The sequence below is a fragment of the Trichoderma camerunense genome (genome assembly GCF_050948025.1).
Source record: "Trichoderma camerunense strain CBS 138272 chromosome Unknown V8C40scaffold_1, whole genome shotgun sequence".
Classification (NCBI taxonomy): Eukaryota; Fungi; Ascomycota; class Sordariomycetes; order Hypocreales; family Hypocreaceae; genus Trichoderma; species Trichoderma camerunense.
Genome location: NW_028145369.1, coordinates 3,061,705 through 3,077,369, shown reverse-complemented (window position 1 = coordinate 3,077,369; position 15,665 = coordinate 3,061,705). Strand labels below are relative to the sequence as shown.

Sequence of the window (15,665 nt, the reverse complement as noted above, 5' to 3'; positions counted from 1 at the left end):
TTTTATTAAAACATACTCTTTACCCGTAAATAGTAGGTTTAGTAATTCCTGCGGTATTCCTTGCTTTGTTTGTATCGCCTATTACTCCCGGCTAGTATCTCACAGCCAGCTGTATACATCTACAAAGGTGTGCAGCTTCACGGTATATGGTTTTGCAGTCAGCTTCTGATTCGTCCACTGTCTCGGACGCTTAATGAAGCAGCCAATAGATGATCGCCCGTATTCAACTAGCCAGATGTTATCTAGATCGCCGACGATGAGGAGCTGATGCTTGCGGAAAGGGAGCTAAGTTCTGACTAGCTCGCAGTTAGCACGCCTGCAACGGAATATAACGACGTGGAATTTGAGGTGAAGTCAATCTTTTAATTTTATTTTGTTCCTTGCGCTGTCCGTTGCTAAAGTGGTGAGGAACTTCGTGTAGCTTGCCATTGGGCGGCCCACCATCACCATGAATTGCAACGAGCTGCAGGAAAACACCATCGGGGAGCGGTATATGATCAAACGCCCCAAAGCGCTTCAATGGTTTCACAATGGCCGACTGGTGAAGCAGAGCGAAGAGGAGAGACAGGCTGGCCGCTTTGAGCTCTTCCTTGACCTTCTTTGTACGTCAAACGAGATATGAACTGACGGAGGTTTATCAACTAACACAGCTTATTTACTGTCGCGATCTAGATGTCGCCATTGTCGCAAACTTTAGTGATGACCTCGCCGAGAATCCAGACGGAAACCATCTCGCCAAATACATCCTCATCTTCGCGCCGGCATGGCACATATGGGTAGACCTTCGCGAAATCATGAACTCGTACTACACCGATGACCTCTTACAGCGGCTCGTCATCTTATGGGTCATGGCGCTCTTGGTGCTCTACGCAAACAACGCTCGCCTGGTTGATGAAGATTTATCCGCAATGCAAACGACGGCGGGTGCATACGTCGTCGCTCGGTTTACCACCATGTGCACTTTTCTCATCTGTTCTTTCGCCAGCTATCAGCATCGCACGCAAGCGCGCATCATGGCTTTCTTCATGTTCATCGGTCTCTTCCTTACGATACCGCTCTTTTTTGAACATGTTAGCATTGGGGCCAAAATCGCCGTTGTCGCAGTCATAATCTTCTACCAGGAATTCACTTGGTCGCTCACACTGAGCCCATGGCTGAAGCGCAAGCTAAAGCTCACATACAGCACGGCAGTCGACATTGCTCATGAAATCGACCGTATGGCGGCATTCTTCATCATCATTTTGGGCGAATTTGTCTACAGCGTGATTGTCGGAGACCCAGCCGGTGTCGGTTTGACACTGGGTTATGCCAAAGCTGCTTTCACTCTCATCATCGCGTTTTGTCTCAACTGGATTTACGTCAGCGGCGATGGAAGCTTAGAGGCGACGCACCCAATTCGACGATCTGCCTGGACGGCCTTTGCGTTCTTTCTTCTTCATTTACCGCTTTCTGCGTCTTTTTTAATTGGTGGTCATATTGCCGCTATAAGCACAAGATTAGATGAGTTCGAAGAAGGACAGCGGTGGCTGTTGGGAGGGGGTTTAGGGGTGGGCATGTTCTGCCTTTGGATATACGGCATGCTCTATCGCACACATGACGAAGATTGCCTGATTATGTCGAAGACGCCTCGCATAGGCATGCGTTTGGTCGTTGCCATAATTCTTCTTTCTCTACCTGCGACGAACGATGATCTATCTACGACGGACTTTATGGCAGTGGTCATGTCACTCTTTGCATTCTTAGTCATATGGGAAACTGTCGGAGGATTGTTGAAGGGCGCTCAAGTGTTTGAGCCTTGGACTGATAGGAATCCGCCTTTAAGCGATACTGAGACTGGCGAATGAGTGATGGATTGTGTGGAACGGCGAATAAGATAAGTAAGGTAATGATTAACACCGGTACTAATAGTAATCACATACCTATGAGGGTGAAATAACATTCTTAGAATGATAAATAAGGCGCATGTATACATACATGAACACTGATTTATACTGCAAGGTAGCTATCATGATTATTATTTAGAATCGTAAAGTGCCAACGCATATATCTGCAACCCATACCTCCAATCCAATAAAGAATGTAAAACAATTCGCTTGCTATTATAACATTGACCACACGTCACTCTGCTAAAGAACATATATGTGTGTATTTGCCCACCATGATCCCACCTTCTCCGGTCACCCGTAATAACCGAGGTTATCGCACGTCTAGAGCCGGCTTTAAATAACAAACACCTCGCCATTTTCGAGCCTAAAGTCTTTGTAAACTTCAATGTTCTCACATTGTCGTCTAAGGGCTTCCGTAAGAAAGCGATGAGCACGCTCTAGATTCTTACTATAGCTGCTCATTGCCTTAAACCGACTAAGGACCCAGCGCTGATGTACCACATTGCTCGTCTCAAGAGCAACAACAAAGAGCGGCCATGCTACTCTTATGGTACCTTCAACCCCTTGATGTTTATCGGCTTGAACAGCCAAATCAATTATGGCGGTTATATGAGCTTCGGGCACGATTTTCATCTTGGTGGTCAGGCCATTTCTCCGAGTAATGCGCAAGAGCTCGAGTTTTACAGCATGGTATATAGGAACAAAGGCACGGATGTTGGCTACCAAGCGATGTGAGTTGTCTGTAGAAAGGGAAATATCTGAAGCCACTTCAAGTAGCTCCCCATATCGAAGATCAATTTGTCGAAAAGCGGATTCGACCGCTGGTAGACGCTGTCTGAGCTCGCTCACATCAAGATTCGACAGTTGAGCCACGATACCACGAAGCTGCATAGATGCACAGAGAAACGCGAATATGTCTCGATTCTCCACGTCATCTAGCAACTCAACTTGTGGATAAGCATCACCCCACATTGAGCGGTATAGCGAGTTTGAATATCTATGAAGCGCATCGAATCCGGCAATCGATGATGAATCGTCTGGCGCCATGATATTCTTCAATTCACTATTGCACTGGCCACCGAGCCCAAAAGTTGCGGCTGTCGAATCACAAAGAGAAATCCAGACCAGCAGCCGGATTACAAAGAGTGAAAGCCCAGGTTGTTGAGAATCATTTTGAGGCTGCATTCGGCTCAACACTGGCATTCCTTGCCAGCCCCGTGTGGAAATTTGATCTGAAAGGTTGCTGCAACGATGCTTTACAATCAAAGCTGCCCCAGCGAGGTGATTCGATAGTCCAGAGCAAGTACCATCTCCGTATTTCTGCTCGTAGACAAGCATCAAGTATAGCACCGCACAGATGGGGTCCAACTCCAACTGCCGACCATCGTCTGCCGTTCCGATGACATCGGCTAAGAGGCCTAGAGCAGCCGAGTAATGTTGAACGGGAGTCCACTTATTTCGATCCCGTTGTACAATTTGAGAATCGTAATCAGCTGCTCCGTCTGAAGTGCTATTTCGCCGGAACTCAATTTCATGACCACCGATGGCTAATAGCGCATGCATAACCATTGGCTCATCTTGCGCCAGGGTGAATATGATGGAGAAAAGTGAGTAATCCGGGTTCTTGGTGTGGTGAATCCTAGCAAAGGTTGTACGAAAATACCGGATCGCCTCATGGTCGGCTGAAGTGAGATTTAGTGAACTCGCACTGCTAGGGAACTCTGGAAGTTGAGTTGGAAGAGCAAGAGCTCTTGTTAATGCTGCGCGTTGTGCCCAAGTTGGTAATGCCTTCGAATTCTCAACAGCTAGCATATATCCTCGGGATATAGCTAATAAGTCGTTGTGTTTGATCTTTGGCTCATAGTCGCCATAATCACAAAGTCGTCTTAGACGTATACAGCGCTTGCATCTCGGCCGCGTCTCATCACACTTCACCTTCTTGATGCGGCACGTATAACACCCGTTTTTTGAGCGGCCTTTCTTTGGGTGAGGGCCAACGGTGGAGTCGATATGATCCATAGCAACCACCCAACTCAGTGTATTGTCTGACTGGCGCTTTTGACTCGTGTTCACAGGGATATCGAGCCTAGTATGTATGAACTAAAGGGCGTGCGTTGATGAAAGAGGAGAAGTTCTTTCTGAGAGACATCATCAATCCCTTTTGTGGGCCTACGAGGTGCTCTTTGTCTTGAGAAACTATGACGAAAAGGAGGCCTGTGAGGAAGCAGTCTCGTGCACCCATAATGAGGCTGCGTTGCCGACCGTCGGCAGCCTCAGCCGCCGCTAACAATCTTGATCAATAATGCACCTTGACTGTGCCTTGTTGGCGCCACACGAGAATCACATTCAAGCTAGAAGCTGATACTCCGCACGGCGCTAGCCAGGAAGCCGATGGTCGGTAATAATGATGGGTATTGAATGGTTAGAGATCCAATCACGGTGATGATACCAGATTAGCCAATCGATCGCTCCCACTTTTAGAGACAAAAAGTGTCGAACCATCGATGACATAGCTCAGGTATATCTATGCGTCAAAAGCTGCTCAACCTTTGCTTCGCATCTTCATTTGCAAAAGCAGTATTGCATTGACTTGATCAATTTTTCTGCGCACTTTTCACACCTTCTAGAGTATCAAGGATGGCTTCTAAAGTTGATATTGAGCAAATACGGCAGCTCGTCAACACCCACCTTGACGAACTAAGTCCTCAACTCCGCACAGTCAACAAGAAAATTCACGACAACCCAGAACTTGCTTACAAAGAATTCGCTGCACACGATACAATCACTTCATTCTTGGAAAAACTGGGATTTGACGTAAAGCGCAAGACTTGGGGCCTTGATACAAGCTTTGAAGCCACAATCGGCTCGGGAGGTCGCCAGGTTGTCGTGTGCTGCGAGTACGATGCTTTGCCGGATATCGGGCATGGCTGTGGCCACAATCTGATCGCCACATCTTCAATCGCTGCATTTCTCGGCGCAGCCCATGCTCTCTCCAAGCTAAACGTTCCTGGCCGGTTGAGAATCCTGGGAACACCCGCTGAGGAGGGAGGCGGCGGTAAGGCAAAGCTGATTGAAGCCGGCGCCTTCAGCCCTGCAGAAGACATTGCCGCGTCTATAATGGCTCACCCTATATCTGTCAATCGCATAAATAGCAACGGCATCAGTGGCATCTCTGGGGTTGCCGGATTTGATCTCATCGCTAGCCACAAGTTCCGTGTCGAGTTTCGCGGAGTAACCGCTCACGCAGCCGGTGAGCCTTGGAACGGCGTTAACGCTCTAGATGCTGCCGTTGCAGCCTATAACAATGTGTCGATGCTGCGTCAGCAGATCCGTCCTGATGAGAGGATGCATGGTGTGATTGAGGTCGGCGGCACGGTTCCAAATGTGATTCCCGATTACACGCGGATGAATTGGTATGTCCGAAGCCCTACCAGCCAACGTGGGGAGAAGCTGGTGAGGCGAGTGAAGGCTTGCATCGAGGCAGCTGGCGCGGCAACGGGTTGCGAAGTCAATTATATCCCGTGAGTAATACTAATTTCTCACCCCAAATTTCTTACAATTTGCTGTTTTTACTGATGAACTGGGACACAGAGCTGCGACGTATGAGCATGTCATTTCCAACCCCACGCTATGCAAAGTTTATGCGGAAGACATGGGCAAACTTGGCGAAAGGGTCGAGATAAGCTTACCAGAGAGCTTCAACGCCTCGACTGATATGGGCAACGTGACTCATGTGGTGCCTGGCATCCACAGCGGATTCGGTATCAAGACAGGGCCAAACGTTGCCCTCCATAGCCGCGAGTTTGCCGCTGCTGCAGGTACAGACGAAGCTCACGAGGTGGCAATGAAGAGTGGCAAGGGCATGGCAATGCTGGCTCTTAGGGTTCTGCTTGACGATGATGTTGCTGCGAGGGCAAGAGCTGAGTTTGATAAGAGGTATGAATAGAGGGAAGACAAATCAGCCATATTCCGAATATATTGAGTGCATATATCTGCATACACGAAATTTAAGTGTGACGTGAAAGAAGAGCGAATGGTGACTCTGTTTTGAGGTGAATAGTCATTGTTTCAGCAGGTTTAAAATTGTTTACCATATGAGGGTTGCAATATTGATACTCGTATATTGCGTAGAGTAGCATTTTGTCTCAGACCTGCATGTTACTGTTACTCGCATGTGCAACCTTGGCTCGGGCAGGTGAACATATCTGGATAAATGGAATGCTACCCAAGCAAAAAGACCCCAATTTGCCTACAAGAAATGCACATAACTCTCAATTTGGAAGCTCCTTGACCGAGAGGCGAAACTATCCCATCAATTTGATATCAATTACCCTGCTGGAAGTGGTACGAATGTTGGAAAGTTTTGGTCACGATGTTGCACCAGTGCAAACATTTCTGCTTCCAGTCTGTATCCCCCACACCCCGCCTAAAGCCGGATTGCGTTTCATAGACATTCGTAACAGACAAACAGAAAAAAACCGCAAAAATATGCATATCGATCGCCATTGGATTAAATGATGATTAGAAAGACAGCAATTGAATCATTATCCATCTTCTTTTCCTAAAGCGTCTACCGAGATTCTCTGTTTGCTGTCGCTGCTTGGCGCGCTTCTTCCAATGAGACGGAGCGTAGCATCCCCGTGTTACGCGGGATGATTTGCGGCCATAAGGCATAAGAGGAGCCGCTCGGGGCTAAAATGGGACGAGCCGTGGTACCGTGGGGTTGAGAGGCGCATTTACCGCTGTGAAGTTGCTGCGATGCGACGTCGTGAGAAAATCGACAGAGATTCATCACAAGTGTTTGCGTTTGCTTGAGCATGCTTTTGAGGCATTGACTGAGGTCTTGTTTAACACGATCATAAGAAAACAACGACAATTGCTATTAACCTTGAGAAAGAGACTTGTCATAAACTTCGCTTGCTGTTTTCCGAACCGTCACACCAATTGTGTGTGCTCGGAAACTTACATGTCGATCCCTCCCCATTTCCTTGTCGTTTACCACGGGCATCGGTCGCGATTAGGATATAGCGCACAAGACCGCTCCGGTAGCCGGCCGAAACATCTTAAACAAGAAGGTTAGGAAGATATCTCAGCTGGAAGGGGAGAGGCCAGGGACTATGGTGTTACACTTGCCATGGCATGAGCTCGCAACATAAATACTGCCTCCGTCCCGAGTGCAACACAGATAATTTTCTCAGTTCTCTCATACAACAGAAAGAAGCCCTGTTAAAAAATGAAGGCCGCTTTTCTCCTCCTAATTGGAGCCGCTCTGGCTTCTGCCCAGACCGTCTACCTCATCCGCCACGGCGAGAAGCCCGATGATGATGACGATCCCAATTTGAGCGCACAGGGAGTGCAGCGCGCCCAGTGTTTGAGAAACGTCTTCGGTGCCAGTTCTCAGTACAACATTCAGTACATTATCGCCGAGAAGCCCAAGGGTATGTGTTTAACAGTTATGAAGCGGCTCGCTTTTGGGACAGCGAATCAACTAATCCGGTCAAATACAGATGGCGCCCGAATTCGAGCTCTCAACACTGTTACTCCTTTGGCCAATGACCTCGGCCTGACCGTTGACACAAGCTGTGGCAAGACCAAGTCCGACTGCGTTGCTGACCTTGTCAATGACTACAAGGGTTCCGGTAACATCCTCATCTGGTAAGTTTTCTGGAGAGAGTCGTGGCCCAAATTGGTGATGAACACAACTAACGTAAAATGTCTAGCTGGGAACATAACGAACTTACCAACATTGTCGAATCTCTGGGTGTCAAGAAGGGTCCTGATTACCCTGACGACTCGTTTAACTTGATCTGGACTGACCCTTCGCCGTACAACAAGATCACTAGCACCACCTCCGAGAACTGCCCTGGCTTGGATAACTAGTGATATAAATTAGCGAGAAGATTGGATAGGGTTTCTCATGGACCGCGATGTATATACCTAATGCCCACACGTGGCCAACATATAGACATACAAAAGAGTAAAATGAATTTACAAGTTCGCATATGCCGAGTCAGTGCTATTATTGAGGATCTCACATGGCCTATATGATCCAGATACGATACCATATTTACGACTAATTGTGATCGGTAAGTAGGTAAGACATACTGAAAAGGAACTATTTTATTTACTCTTGTATATATCTCAATACAAATGAACAATTCACTCACCCTTGAATTGCAACGAAACAGCCGGAAAATCGTAGCGAATATACATGACAATGATTAGTTGGCTTAAGCTTCTACACTATGTTAACGAACAGGTAAAGACAAGTTCAGCTGCCCTTGCTCATCATATAAAGCATCAAGACGACACGTGACAACAACTGAGAAACGAGATCTGATATGAAGAGGTAGTCAAAATAGTATGGACTTGGAAATATTTAGTCCGATCCAATAGCAATTTTTTCTAATTCCAAGCCCAACCTTATATACTCGTCACCCCTATGTTTGCAGCGCACATCTCATCGTCATTAAAGCTTGCTTATTTACTTAAATACACGCATGAGTGATTATTGACTCTATCGAGCAATATTTCATATCACCTACCGTATCAATTCTAGAATACATGTTCATATAGGGCGCTATGTAAGCTACGAGCTTAAGTCATCAAAGTTATTTCTAGCTCAGGTCGGTCGTGCACGATCAGTTGATCAAAGCAATAGCCGAGATTGCCGATACCCGGCGGGTATCCCGAGCTTCAGTCATTTTCATCCGTTTGTTGTAATCCACTGACGGTGGAGAGGGTGCTGAGAATCCAATTGAGATATGATGAAAAAATGGCCACCTAGCACAATGAGCCTGACGATCGCCCGCAGCTAAGGCTTAGTATAGCCATCTTCGCATTAATGCATTCAGAAGCGGAAGCAACTTGAGCAGGTTTTACATGAGGACAATGCGTCAGATTTTAAAGACTGCGAAATCTAAGAGTCATAACAAGAAATGACAAGGTTCGTAGCAAGTACAGTTGGTGATCATATGACCTATTAGCAAAGCATTAACTCGAATTGACTCTGGAAAGTTTGGGTGGGGGTCATGACGTTTATGTCGAGGCGATGCTTTAAGCAGTAGAGTTCACGAGGATTTATTGGATGTTAAACCAGTGTTGAAACAGGTATTGTAATTGGTTAGGTCGCTTACGCAGCCCTATCGCTTTCGTCCTTGATCGTCAACTCCTGCCCGGGACGTTCTTCATTCCCGAGCTGTCAAGCAAACCAAGTTCGTTGACTGGGGAGTGAGAAAAGCTCCCTTTCTCCGCAATTCTCTATTAGTCTTGTCACCCTGCATTCATTAGCTGCATATAGAAGAATCCCCAACATCGGCCGTCGGAGGAAGACTGAGTTGTCTACTGGTTCCTTTGCTACGGCGCACCTCTTACTTAGACAGGCTAGCGTTACGTGAACCAGATCGTCACGATTTCTGGCTTGGGACTCACAGTATGGAGTTATTAGAGCATCCTGTTGTCCATTGCCAAATATTAGGATAGCCCACTGTTTAGATTCTCTGTACAGAAATTCAAAATGATAAAAGTTGCTTCATTGGTAGGTGAACCAATTTGTAGCAATTGGACAGTGGAATACACCGTGAATGATTCGTTTTTCTCAAGCTGAGAGTGTTCATTTTACAGCAATTGCGTGTAAAATATTCCGTACAGTATCACCAGACTGTCTCCACGCTCGTGTCTGATGTGAGCGCTAGAATTGGACTCCAGTTGTGGTTATAAGCGCTACATGTTTGAACCAACAATCTCCACAATTAGCTTGTTCGTTAATCTGATTGATGGGCAATTTGGGTCGTACAAAGTTATTGCTCTCGTAAAATATGAGTAACTAAGTTTTCCTGTTCCTATATAACCCTCGGCTTCACAGCTTTTTGTACAGTGTTCTTTTCTGCGTGGCAAAGTATCAGCGAAGAAAACCAGCGGCTTGTTTTGAGCAGTTTCGAGATTTTGCAACAATCACAAAGCTATATCATCTTTTATTTATCTGTTAATAGCCTTTTTTCACTATCTGAAGACCCACGCTTTTAATTATTAAAGAATCAACCTTTCGATACCTCACACAGTTCAGCATGGATCCCAACCCTCCCAGTGGTGTTGACGTCTCGCGACCCTCTGTCGCTCGCATGGTATATCTCACATTTTTGAATCAAATAGAACTTGTAGAGTTGAAGCTGAGTTAACTTGAATTCAGTATGACTTCTATCTTGGTGGAAAAAACAACTATGCTTCAGACAGGGCCGCCGTGGCGGCAGTCAAAGAAGCACTCCCCAACATCATCGAAATCGTGGCCGAAGGTCGCCATTTTCTGAGACGTGTAATTCGGTACATGTGCTACCAAGGCATCGATCAGTTCATTGATATTGGCTCAGGGCTACCAAGTGCTGATAACACGCATCAAGTGGCCCAAAGGGTAAACCCTAATGCCCGTGTCGTTTATGTCGACATTGACGAGTCAGCTGTCGTTCAAGGGCGACAGATCCTCAGTGGAAACTCATCAACGGCATTTATTCAAGGGTCGGTCTTAGAACTGGAGCCCATCTTGAACCACCCTGAGACGCGCAATCTCATTGACTTCTCAAAGCCAGTGGGCGTTGTCATGATGGGCCTGTTGCACTTCTTTGACATTGATGTCGACCGTGGTATTCTCAACACCTTGCGACAGAATCTTGCTCCGGGGAGCTTGGTTAGCTTTACTCATGGGGTCTTGGAGTATCAGAAGGAAGAAGCGATTGAAGATCTGCTGGTTGCTTATGCAAGGACACCCACACCATTGATAATGAGAACGATGACCGACATTGGAAGAATAATGGAAGGATTTCCTGCTGTGGAACCAGGACTCGTCTTATTGCACGATTGGAGAATGGATATGGCCGAAGAGGGGGAATCTGAGCCTCCACGATCACTGATTTGGGCTGGAACTGTATTAACCATATAATCCTCTATTTTATGGCTCTCTTTACAAAGAAGCCATCATGAATGAAAAATAGATTGTTATATTTCTGCAATTAGCCATGAACTAGAGAAATCACACTGTCATATCTGTATACTTATATCATTACGAACTGCCTAAGATGATTTATATCTCAGCTGTATGAGACATTGCATTAATCCACCAGAGAACACAACTTCTATCACAAACAACGACAATATGTCACATGGAAAAAGAAGAGATTGACCACACATTATACTTGGCGTATTAAGCTTAAGTTAGTGCTCGATATAGCAAAACGATTGAATGCCGAAGACATGTCTCTCCTGATTAGCAGAGTAAAGCTTATATCACATGCTTATATTGACGTCTTGCATCCTCTATTGGACCTTCAACCCATACTTACATGTCAGCGCCTAGTGTCGCCGTTTGTGGATTCCAAAGGCAACATTCTTCCCATTAGGATATGAAGATGATGTCCACTTATTGAGACGTAGGCCATCGCAGATGACCTCTACTTTAGAGTAGGGCGGCGAATGGGAAGTAATCCAATTTGAACAAAATCAGGAGGAAGAAAATATGTTATCTGCAATTAATTGCACCTTTCTAGAGGCTCGGCAGTTGTCATTTCTCAACTACCGATATGCCTCTAGTTCCCTTGATGCTCGACGCCCTCTTAGACAACGATGATCATATAAACCGGGGACCCCATCATCCTTCGCATGACCAACCCCATGGAATTTTCAATTATTAATGCATTAATAACACACGAATACTACCGCGGAAATTCTTCAAATTTGAACGTCATTGAGGGTATAAGTGAGTCCAGAGTGCGAGTTATCGCCTGGGCTAACCGTGGGCAACCAAAGACGCTAACCGCTTATAGTAACATTATCCGCCAAGACTTTGGATTTGGTATAAGTCAGGGCCAATATGACGATTCTCTTGTTCGAGAACGGAGGGGAAGACGAGGAGGATTTGATAATCCGAGTCATCAGACAGATTATTTGCATTTATCATGATTATTAACACGCATTTTTGTTTATAATTGGAAGTTGAATTGCTATGATGAATGTTTAGTTTTGGAGGTTTTAGGTAATTCTCCCGACTTGAGTCTCTGGCGGGGTTGTCGAGTTGTGAAAGTTTAAATAACTGCTCGTCTTCCACTTGAATCCAAAAGAGCCATTCAAACCATTCGAACAGCACACTCAATTCAATCTCAAATATAGTTGGCAATTCTAGAATTGTATCTTTGTCTCAAAACTAAAGTCTAATAAACAACAATGTCTTCCTTCAAGGGCTCCGTCAGCGTCACCCACATTGGCACTGCCACTGCGCTTCTTCAGATTGACAATGTCACCTTTTTGACCGATCCTCTCTTCGCTGCTGCTGGTACCGAATGGGACCTCACTGTTGTCCAACTCAAGGTGACCCAGGACCCCGCTATTAAGCCCGAAGACCTCCCCGAGATCGATGCTGTCCTCCTCAGCCACGAGGACCACCCCGATAACCTTGACGAGGTTGGGCGAAAGGTCCTCGAAGGCAAAAAGGTCTTCACCACCAAAGACGGCGCCAAAAATATCGGAGACAAGGCAATTGTCACGGGCTTCAATGCCGGTGACAGGGCCACCCTCGTTGCAGGAGGTAAAAGGTTTGAGATCATCGCCACTCCTGCTGAGCACTTGCCGGGAGGCGAATGCATCGGCTTCCTTGTAACTTCGTCTGATTTCGGAACAACCAATGGCCTGCCCAATGCCATTTACTTCTCTGGCGACACCATTTACAACCAAGATGTCGCCAACAGCCTCAAGGGTTATCACATCAGCCTCGCTCTTCTCAATCTTGGCAGAGCGGCTGTTGACGTGGGTGGACCTGAGACTATGCCAATCACTTTGGATGGTAAGCAGGCTTCGCAGCTTATTTTGGATGCCAACGTTGAGAAGGTTGTGCCCATGCACTTTGAGGGATGGGGCCACTTTAGCGAGGGCAGAGAGCCAGCCGAAAAGGCTTTTGCAGAGGCGGGCGTCAGCGAGAAGGTCTTCTGGTTGCCCCGTGGTGAGAAGAAGGTATTTTTCTAAAAAGTCAAATGGTATTGAAGGTCCAATGCGGCCCTGAAAACACATCTTAAGAATGCTGTATCTAGTCTATATATGAGCGTTGTTGGTGACAGTATAAGAATGAAGTAAACTTTTTTTTTCACCACTCTGTATCACACCCCATCATCATCTAAGATATACTGGGCAATATAATCGTATCCCCGATCTCTAATGCCATGAATCACTCTTTCACACCATGATATCAGTTCCTGGTCGTAGAAATGATTATACCGGAGGAATTGATAGGCTATCCTTGTTGGTAGTGTTGCGGATATGGCGCCAAATAGTCTCATTTCGTCTTGAACCAGATATTCAATGCTTTGGAAGATCCATGTTGACATCTGAATCGCCACTTCTGTGATGATGGGGCTTTCCGGGCTCTCTCCGCTGATCAACAGTTCTTCGTCTCTCAGCTCCGGGTAGTCCTCTCTGAGCTTTCTGATGTACACGATGCACATTATCCAGAAAGTCCAGTAATGCGTCATAGAATTTGCGGTAGTGATATCGGGGAACCACACATGAGCTTTTTCTGGACCTTTGCCGAGAATGCGGAAGGATGGCTTGTTTGTGAGGCTTTGGAAAGAGACATTCCAGTTGACTAGGGCGTTAAGAAGGTCCTTGAGAGCTTCAAAGACAGCATGAGGTGAATTTGCATTGGGAGAGCCGTATTTGAGATGGTCAATATCCACTAAAATAGACGGAATTGCGGTTGCTTCGGTCATGAGAGCATGGAATGAGTTGGCTTTGACATGTTGAAACGGAATTGTCCTCCACTCGTGAGAGGCTAGAAATGTGGGCTGCTTGTTTCGAATCGAGTGAATGATCTAGTTGAAGGGTCAATAATCGCAAATTATAAGTTCAGATAAAAGAGTGGCTCATACCATAGCCGGGCGAAGTCCGATAAAAATCCGGTGGGACGGCCCGGAGGAATAAGCTTCTGGACTGTGCAGCTGGATCAAGTCGCTTAAGCCGGCAGCATGAGCCGCGCTGCTGGAGATGGCAGTCGGCAGGATAAGCTATTAAAGTTAATCTAGTCAGCTTCTCGGGAGCAGGAGCCACAGAATAAAGCAAGTAAACGGGCTCGGCACGTACTTCCGAGATCATTAGGCACATGATGGCCACCGCCAAGACGTCAGAATCGGCAGTGTGTGCTATGTGATGCAGACTGTCATGAAGCGAATGCAATGCGGAGCAATGCGCCGTCAGAGCATCTGAGATCGGCGCTATCCCGTTACGGCCCCTGGACAGGATGGAGACGGCAAGGGCCTTGACTGATGAAGACAGAGCCATCTCATATCGCCGGGTCATGGACAGAACCGGCAGAAGCTCGATCCAAGCTCCACATACGCGAGGATAAATGTCCACATCCCAGTTCATAAATGCTGAATTGCTAGATAGCACCGTTGGTGAGAAGTTCTGTACAACCAACGAGATGATATCCTGGAATGGCCAAGCCAACGAGGGCCTGACTGGTGCCGCGTCATATTTAGCTATTGGCTTGACTTCTTGGAATACTTCGTCGCTGCTGTCCGTGGAAGTGCTAGTTCGTGGTCTTATGCAATCGTTTCGTTTCTTTCCGACCTTTCCATCCTTGCGCGTCTTGGATTTTGTCGATGGTCCTATGGATAATTGGGATGGTATGAAGACAAGGTCATACTGATACCCTCCACACTTGATCTTTGTCCCTGCGCATTGCGAGCATGAGGGTCGCTTTCCATCACACTGAGAATCCCAGATTTAGTAACTATTCCCGAAATGCAAGACATAGATGTAAGATCGTAGATGAGAGATGCATTTCTCTAAACTGGGCAAATTCAGTGTACGAGTAAGAACTCACCCCCAGTTTCCGTGCCCTGCATGTATGACAGACGGTTAACTTCCGAACCTTCATGGTGTTTGCTCTAACGTGCTGGATACCAATATAGGCAATATACGACGAACTGCTCGTTCAAGATAGAAGCATAAGCCGAGAGCAATGCTTTTAGCTGGCGGCGGCCAAAGGGCGTTGACATATTGTGGAGCCGATTGTACGGACCGGAATGGCAAGCCGAAGACCGATGGCGAACAACCGGCGAGCTGATTGGGGAAGTCTGATACGAAGCTAGACTCTTCAAGGGATCAAAAACCGCCAAGGTGACTAAGTGGACGCTTGATCTGTGGGGGCTCGGCCGAGATTGGCTTTTGACAGCTTAATAAGAGCAGCGGTCCGCGATAGAGCTGCATGAGGGTTACAAGACTATGGAGTACTATCGTGTTGTGAGGCTGTTTTGTGGAAGATATTGTTCGATGGGGGCAGATGTAAGGCAGATTCTAGTGTCAGCCACTTTCAGCCAACCTGCACGTTCGAAAAACAAAGCCTTCTATTATGTGACTGCTCATCTTGAAGAATCGAGAGTTGCAGTGCATACAGTTCATCTATAACACAACAGCCTATAGTTGTTGTCTACCGACGGAATCGGAGCAATAGTTACAGCGTGAGAATCTCTTGCAAATCTCAAACGTAATTATAAAAAGAAACTTCAAGGCTGACACAAGCAAAATATTTCAGCTGGACCTTGGCACGGGCTGACTTCATCTATTTGCCTAGGTAACATGGCCATCGACCCACATACTATCAACCTCCTACATAGGCATATATCTCAAAAATCTCGTTTACTCTCGTTTTCCCAGCTTAGATTATCGCTGATACTGCTGTAATAGGAAATTTCTCCTTTGCCGATGTTTTCTTCCGACATTTCTATTACCAATCTGGCCCCC

The 15,665-nt window shown here is 46.5% G+C and overlaps 7 protein-coding genes across 7 annotated transcripts; 5 read left to right on the top strand and 2 right to left on the bottom strand.

Annotated features, from left to right (window-relative positions):
• Positions 1 to 448: 448 nt before the first annotated feature.
• On the top strand, positions 449 to 1,844 carry V8C40DRAFT_260898 (bacterial low temperature requirement A protein-domain-containing protein; the record flags this gene model as incomplete). Its single annotated transcript, XM_083219197.1, has 2 exons — positions 449 to 602; positions 673 to 1,844. The coding sequence occupies 2 exons, from the start codon at positions 449 to 451 to the stop codon at positions 1,842 to 1,844; spliced, it is 1,326 nt and encodes a 441-aa protein (XP_083079614.1).
• A 157-nt stretch (positions 1,845 to 2,001) lies between these two features.
• V8C40DRAFT_231228 (Zn(II)2Cys6 transcription factor) lies at positions 2,002 to 4,275 on the bottom strand. The gene has a single exon (XM_083212878.1). It carries the CDS (start codon positions 3,903 to 3,905, stop codon positions 2,220 to 2,222), a length of 1,686 nt encoding a protein of 561 aa, XP_083079613.1. The 5' UTR covers positions 3,906 to 4,275; the 3' UTR covers positions 2,002 to 2,219.
• Positions 4,276 to 4,354: 79 nt separating this feature from the next.
• V8C40DRAFT_231227 (M20 family metallopeptidase) lies at positions 4,355 to 5,978 on the top strand (the record flags this gene model as incomplete). Its single annotated transcript, XM_083212877.1, has 2 exons — positions 4,355 to 5,407; positions 5,478 to 5,978. Coding segments are annotated over exons 1-2 (1,235 nt in total), but the record flags the coding sequence as incomplete, so codon positions are not given.
• Positions 5,979 to 7,092: 1,114 nt separating this feature from the next.
• On the top strand, positions 7,093 to 7,852 carry V8C40DRAFT_18422 (uncharacterized protein). Its single transcript, XM_083211764.1, has 3 exons — positions 7,093 to 7,324; positions 7,394 to 7,541; positions 7,607 to 7,852. The coding sequence occupies exons 1-3, from the start codon at positions 7,120 to 7,122 to the stop codon at positions 7,764 to 7,766; spliced, it is 513 nt and encodes a 170-aa protein (XP_083079611.1). The 5' UTR covers positions 7,093 to 7,119; the 3' UTR covers positions 7,767 to 7,852.
• Positions 7,853 to 9,952: 2,100 nt separating this feature from the next.
• V8C40DRAFT_260894 (S-adenosyl-L-methionine dependent methyltransferase) lies at positions 9,953 to 10,818 on the top strand (the record flags this gene model as incomplete). The annotated part of the gene is made up of 2 exons (XM_083219196.1): positions 9,953 to 10,009; positions 10,075 to 10,818. The coding sequence occupies 2 exons, from the start codon at positions 9,953 to 9,955 to the stop codon at positions 10,816 to 10,818; spliced, it is 801 nt and encodes a 266-aa protein (XP_083079610.1).
• Positions 10,819 to 11,784: 966 nt separating this feature from the next.
• On the top strand, positions 11,785 to 12,995 carry V8C40DRAFT_231223 (MBL fold metallo-hydrolase). Its single transcript, XM_083212876.1, has one exon. The coding sequence runs from the start codon at positions 12,096 to 12,098 to the stop codon at positions 12,888 to 12,890; it is 795 nt and encodes a 264-aa protein (XP_083079609.1). The 5' UTR covers positions 11,785 to 12,095; the 3' UTR covers positions 12,891 to 12,995.
• Positions 12,956 to 14,863, bottom strand: V8C40DRAFT_18409 (Zn(II)2Cys6 transcription factor domain-containing protein). The gene is made up of 4 exons (XM_083211763.1): positions 14,746 to 14,863; positions 14,001 to 14,630; positions 13,790 to 13,924; positions 12,956 to 13,732 (listed from the first exon to the last, which is right to left on the bottom strand). Exons 1-4 carry the CDS (start codon positions 14,797 to 14,799, stop codon positions 13,022 to 13,024), a joined length of 1,530 nt encoding a protein of 509 aa, XP_083079608.1. The 5' UTR covers positions 14,800 to 14,863; the 3' UTR covers positions 12,956 to 13,021.
• Between the last annotated feature and the right edge of the window lie 802 nt (positions 14,864 to 15,665).